The 6623-nt window shown below is 28.4% G+C and overlaps 1 protein-coding gene across 1 annotated transcript; it reads left to right on the plus strand.

Moving 5' to 3' along the window:
- The first annotated feature begins 2543 nt into the window (after positions 1–2543).
- Positions 2544–5725, plus strand: LOC107022725 (zinc finger protein WIP3-like). The gene is made up of 2 exons (XM_015223318.2): positions 2544–3148; positions 4685–5725. Exons 1-2 carry the CDS (start codon positions 2642–2644, stop codon positions 5123–5125), a joined length of 948 nt encoding a protein of 315 aa, XP_015078804.1. The 5' UTR covers positions 2544–2641; the 3' UTR covers positions 5126–5725.
- The last annotated feature ends 898 nt before the right edge of the window (positions 5726–6623 follow it).

Genomic DNA, 6623 nt, shown 5'->3' on the forward strand with positions numbered 1-6623 from the left:
ATATATATATATATAATCACCATTTCAGAATTATAAATTACCGTCACACTTCTGTATAACAAAATTATTTATTTATTAGATAATTTTTTTAATAGTATAGTGCGATTTTATAATGGAAAATATATAAAAATACCGTAAAATAGAAATTTTGATTTCAAAATAAATGCGATTGTTATAAAACTTATAATCATAAAATGTTGGTATAGATAATGGTTATATAGAAAGGTACAAGTGTAATATTTATCACAGAAATTTACCACATATGTGTGTGTGATTTTTTCTGTCTTTTAGTATTGAAATAATTGGACTTTGGCATTAATACTCAACACTCAGCAGCTTCTTTTGAATATAAATTGATATTTGTTTGCAGTCCTTGCAATCTGCATATGACACTTATACATATCTAATTTATGAATTAGTTTTTCCTTTTAGGTATTGACTAAATAAGCTACCTTCTAACTGTTGCATTAAGGTGTACACGATCAATTACTTACTACATTATGAGTAAAGTCTTCCGATAACTACCCCCAAATACACAAGTACACCAATAAAAAGGAAACATAGACTGGAAAAAAAAAACTAGATTTGACACGGAATGAACGGTTAAAAATACGTCTAAAATATCTCATTTTTTTTAATTTTATATTAGGTTTGTGATTTTTCTTTTTAAACTATCACTAAATGTTTATGAAAATACATGGTGCATGTACTACTTTTTATGTTTAAAAAAAATGCTTAAGTCATTTGCAGCCATTCAAAGTTGTCCGCCTAATTCATTTAGACACCTTAACTAATCATTGTGCCAATTGAACACTTTTTTTGTTCAAAAGTCATTCCTATTAGACACAAAATGCTGACATGGCAAAAAACGTATAATTCATTTTCTTTGAGCGCGTTAATTTATTAAAAATAATATTTTTTCTTTTTTTTTCTTTAATTTATACCCCTAAATTAATTTTAAAAAAATTAATTAACAAAAAAGAAGAAGGACAGTCGTCTTCTTTTCTCTTTCTATCATTTTATTCTTTCACCATTTTTATCTTTTTTTTTTACACAGACACGCATACCACACTCCCTCCACCTCTCTTTCTCTCACCCTCATTGTTCTTTCCTGTTTTCTCCTTTTTTCTTATATCGATTTACGTCTCAAATATTTCAAAGAAGTTTCATTTACAATGATTAAAAAAATATGAATAGATTTTTTTGTGCAAAAGTCTGTTAATTTTTTTTTTCAATTTTAATAAATAGTTTCTAATGTATAAAAGATGGAGGCAATGAGTGAAAAATTTTAATGCTATCGAAATGAAAGAGAATGCATATTTAGCTTGAATAGAAAACAATGGTGTGTCATTGTAGTGTTGATACCAATGGAAGAGAAGAAAGAGATGGAGCGATACCGGCTCCATGAAAAATAAGAAATGGATACTTCTGAAGGAGGAGGAGGAAAGTGGGGAGGGGGGAGGCTTTAATTAAAAATAGATTATTTTTTTAATTTTTTAAAATACTCTATGAATTAATTAAATAGAGGTTTTAAAAAAAATTAAATATAATGCCACGTGTCATCATATTATTTGTAAAACTATTATGAGTTTGCGTTTGAGATACACGAGTTTTTATTTTTCAATTGATTGTCAGTTTGTGTCAAATAGGTATAAATTTTTTAAGGTTTAAGTGTTCAATAGGTACATTCCTTAGTTGAGGTGTTTAAGTGAAATATGAGGACAACTTTAAGTGGCTGTGGATGACTTAGGCCAAAATAAAATATATTGGCGCTCCACATGGATAAATAATTCCACCATGGAAAGACTTAAATTCCGAATTTTCGAATTTTACATATACCTACACTATTAAAAATTGTAAGTTTTATATCTAAACTATCACCAAATATTTAGCAAAACACACCTCAATTAATAGAAACATTTGATGATCGTTCATGTAGAAATTAGTCCGTACACCTAATAATTTATATATGAAACTCAAAAAATTACAATACTTAAATTATGATTTGACCCTTTCACTCTTGATAATCAATTCTACACGATACAACTACCATAGTTTGAATAATTTTCACACTTTTACATCTGGTAAGAGATAGCTACATGTAGCATTCACGATCAAAATCAGTAACGTTAAGAAAATAAGATAAATATATCAAACATAACAAATGAATTTAAGTTTTATATATACACTAATAATACATAGAATGTTTTATATTATTAATAAAGAATATTGCCCTAATTAAGGTAAAGTCTCCTTACCTTGTCATAACAACTAACAATAATATGATGGTTTACTAATAATTATATATATGGATAATTGAAATATTTACAATATAAATGAAAAGTTAAATAGTAGTAAGTATTATAGGATTCTCCTTCAATAGGGAGGCACATATTTGAATGTCATTATCTAACCCCACCACTAACCAACATCTCCTCACCCCATTTCAACCGTTTCTATGTGAGACCAAAACCTCATGAATGAAGAAAAGAGAGGAAAAAGTTCTTAAAAAGACAAACCAAACCCCTTTTCATAAATCAACCTTAAGTGGAGCTTTTCCCACATAAAAGTCCAAATAAAAAAGGCACTATAATTAACCATCAAATTGAAGAGAGACTTCATATTAATTAATTCTCTCAAGATGGGAATAAGAAATATGAACTTTCATGTTCATCAAGACAATATGGATGTTTGCTTTGATCAAACTCCAAATTTCATTGAATGGTTAAAACCATCATCTAATAATTCTTCTCCTCCTTCATCTTCATCCACCATCATGACTACTTTCTTGAAACTTCCTCACCTATACAATCCACAAGATCAAATTCAATGTTTGCCTCTTCTAAGCAAATTAAGCGATCCGAAAACGGAGAAGGAGGAGGAAGATTATCAAGTGAAGGAAGAAAATATGGAGAAAGTTAGAGTATCTTTGCATATAGGGCTTCCTGATGTTGATGAAACAACGCCTTTTAGCTACAACAAGGAAGAAGAAAATAAGGAGAAAAATAGTACTATTTTTAATAAGAGTTGCAATTTCAATAGTGAGAGTAGGTTTTGGATCCCAACACCAGCTCAAATTCTTGTTGGTCCAATGCAATTTGCTTGTAATATATGCAACAAGACCTTTAATAGGTACAACAACATGCAGGTTAGTCTCATGAATTTTACCTCATGCTTCTTAATTTTGAATTTCTCTTAGGTGAATTTAGTTATTATATGGATCATTTAAACATTTTGCTTTCAGTTCGAATTATATATACATACATATAACAAAATTCGTCTTATTTTAAATCTATTGACTCTAAATTTTGAAATCGCATTAAATTTTCTTTATACTAGTAATTACTTAATGGATCAGCAACACCTCTATGCTAAAAAATAACAATGAAACTAATCATACATGTGAAGGTTTATATATCACTTTTTAATTTGTTATTTTCGTTGTAGTATGCTTGAACAAAGTGATCAGATTAATTCTTCAATCTTCACTTCATACGTCGTATAGTTTTTAATATTTTCAAATTTTCTAATTGTCGCGTTTTTCATAATTAAATAGGAATAAAGTTTATGTACATTTTACTATTGTCAAAGCCATTTACGAAATTATAATGTGTATATTATTATTGCCTATCTTAGAAATTTCACACATCGATCTCATTAGTTGTACCCAAAATTTTGTAACATATTAAGCATTAGACAAGCACATGCACCTCCTATTAGTCAAAGATATGATCATTCTTATTTTTTAGTGCTCTTCGTTTTATTATTTGTTAAATAGTATCGAACTGGATATATAGCTAAGTTTTTGAATGTGAAACATTTTATCATTACTCTTTTCTAATAAAGCAAAAAAAAAACATTAAGATTGCTCTTATTTGATTGCTGCAGTTTCCATAAACAATTAAAAGTTACCTTAAATGCAAATAATTATAAAAATCAAGCTATCATAGTAGCACTTTTTTAATTTAAGGGTCTTCCTTTTTTAAAAAAGAAAAAGAAAGAAAAAAGTAATGAAGTAAATTTTTACTATCTACATAACTCTTTTCTTGTTTTTCTTTTTCTTTCTACACGTAATATTATGAATTTGATTTTATTTATCTTGCCTTTTTTTGATCTTGAGGGATTCAAAAATATTCATTATCGATAGCAAATCCTTACTAATTCCAAATCACTTCTGAATTTGTTATCGAACTCATAACTCGTTTTAGGTATTGAGTTTGTAATAAAATGTGTCTACGTATTTAACAAATTTTTTAATACAATTAAAGGGTTTAAACGATGCCCCAAAAAAAAATCCAACAAAATAAAGTAAAAAGACAAGATTTAACTTATATACTTTGATAGTTTCTATCAATGTGTTTAGCTTTTATTCCATTATAGAAAGTTACTTAGTTTTCCATTTCATTTATTATGAACAGTTATCTATAATTATTTTTTAGATAATCTGATAAAATAACTATATAGTTATTTTTTTTTCATGTTGAGTTCATAGAAGTTTAAACTCAAAAAGAAATTAAGAAGCGCATTAATGAACTAGCATGAGTTTTAATCTTTTAATTGAGTTTAAGTTATATACATTAATCGTGTCCATTAATGTATTAGACTTTGATTGGTTAACTTTCCTTATGAATAAAAATTATCTTTTAAGTGATCTGATGATAAAAAAAACGTCGATATTTTGCAGATGCATATGTGGGGACATGGTTCTGAATATAGAAAAGGACCAGAATCACTTAGAGGAACACAACCAGCAGCAATGTTAAGACTACCATGCTATTGTTGTGCTCAAGGCTGCAAGAACAACATCAACCATCCAAGGGCAAAACCATTAAAAGATTTTAGGACACTTCAAACTCATTACAAGAGAAAACATGGTACAAAATCATTTAGTTGTAGGAAATGTGGCAAGACATTTGCAGTTAAAGGAGATTGGAGAACACATGAGAAGAATTGTGGCAAATTATGGTATTGCATTTGTGGTTCTGATTTTAAGCACAAGAGGTCACTTAAAGATCATATTAGGTCATTTGGTAAAGGCCATTCTCCTCACCCTTCACTTGATGGATTTGAAGAAAAGTATTGCATTAATAGTAGTACTGGTGGATCTAGTGATGATGATGATTGAGGAGATTATTAAAATTATTCTTCAAGAGTAATTAAGAATTTCTCATTTGCTAATTCAAATGAAATTCTTGACTACTCTTGGAGTGATATGTTTACGGAGTTTGAGTTTTATACATCGTCATCAATATAAATACTTTTCACACCATCCGGTCATTCAAATCTAAAAATAAGATATGTTACCTGCTATACGACTGGTAAAAATGACTTGATTGTGTGAAAATTGTTTACATTGAAGAGTTATGTTACCTTTTTTTTTTTGTGTGTGTGTGTGTTTGATGGATGGTGCAGCCCTGGCAATTGCTCAGCAACAAAAAGATCTCAAGAAAAGGAGGGGTTTGTTGAGGAGCATTAGCATGGTGGTGATCATGAATAAGTAGTATTTCTTAGATATATATGGTTTTATATTATTATTTTTTTACTAATTTTGTGTATTTTGTAACAACAAAGGGTGATGACCTTATAAAACATTAAAGTACATGAAGCAGGTGAATTTTCTCCTTGGCTATGCTAGTTATAGATTTATTGGAGAAAATTTATCAGCTTCATTGCTAACTTGTAATGTTTCATAGTGTAATGAGTTTGAGTTAAATTGTGTCACTGATTCATCTCTTCTAAAAGTATAAAGTGTTCGAAAGAATCCTCCTAAATCAATAAATAATGTTATTTATTTTACATTTATTTAATGAATTAGCTCTTAAAAAAATTAATTATCTAGATTTACATTGGTAGAGCCGAAATTACGACCCCATATCATAATCATCACTATCACCACTATTATATTTTCGTTTTTAATCTTCGTAGATTTATTTGATGATTTATGAACATAAAATGATTTAAACGAACAAAACTTATAATCTATCGGTATCAATTAAGTCAGAACTTTTTGCCTGGATATTAAGAGTTTGGGATACTACCAATTAAGTCCCAACATGTATATCTATATCAACCACTAGCTAGTGTGTACTTACTTTTTATTTTTTTCAGAATTTTCACACCTTAGTTGGGGAAGTTGAATAGATTATATATATATAGTTAGTAATACATTTTCCTAGTCCAATTTGGAGGTCTCAACTAAAGAAATATATCCTCTTTTTTTGTGTAATTTTTACCCTATGTTAAGGGTTCAATCATATCATTAGTTGCTGGACCGCAACTTTATGCAATAACATGATTACTCCAAAAGAAACTAACGACTGAATTGTTGATGATACAGTCTTTGCATACAAGACTTTCATTCTCCATATTCAATTCAATGGATTTTAAAAATTAAATAGTCGACGTATAGATAATATGTATATAACTAGTGAGTATGATTAGGTCATAGTCTATATATATCGATTAAGAAAAATAAACAGTAAATTTCGCGTAAATATTCCAAATTATCAAAGTCATAATACGTTCAATAGGAATGGGAAGACCGGAAAATTTTTAATTTCACATGGAATGGGTTTGACTGGATTTAATGAAACAAAATTTTTTTTTTGCTAAATATTAAAGTT

Source organism: Solanum pennellii, chromosome 6, assembly GCF_001406875.1.
Source record: "Solanum pennellii chromosome 6, SPENNV200".
Taxonomy (NCBI): domain Eukaryota; kingdom Viridiplantae; phylum Streptophyta; class Magnoliopsida; order Solanales; family Solanaceae; genus Solanum; species Solanum pennellii.

Bases quoted from the DNA above. Each gene is read 5' to 3' on its own strand.
- LOC107022725 (XM_015223318.2), top strand. From the start codon at position 2,642: ATGGGAATAAGAAATATGAACTTTCATGTTCATCAAGACAATATGGAT. The intron at 3,149-4,684 runs GTTAGTCTCATG...GATATTTTGCAG, and splicing joins ATAGGTACAACAACATGCAG to ATGCATATGTGGGGACATGG.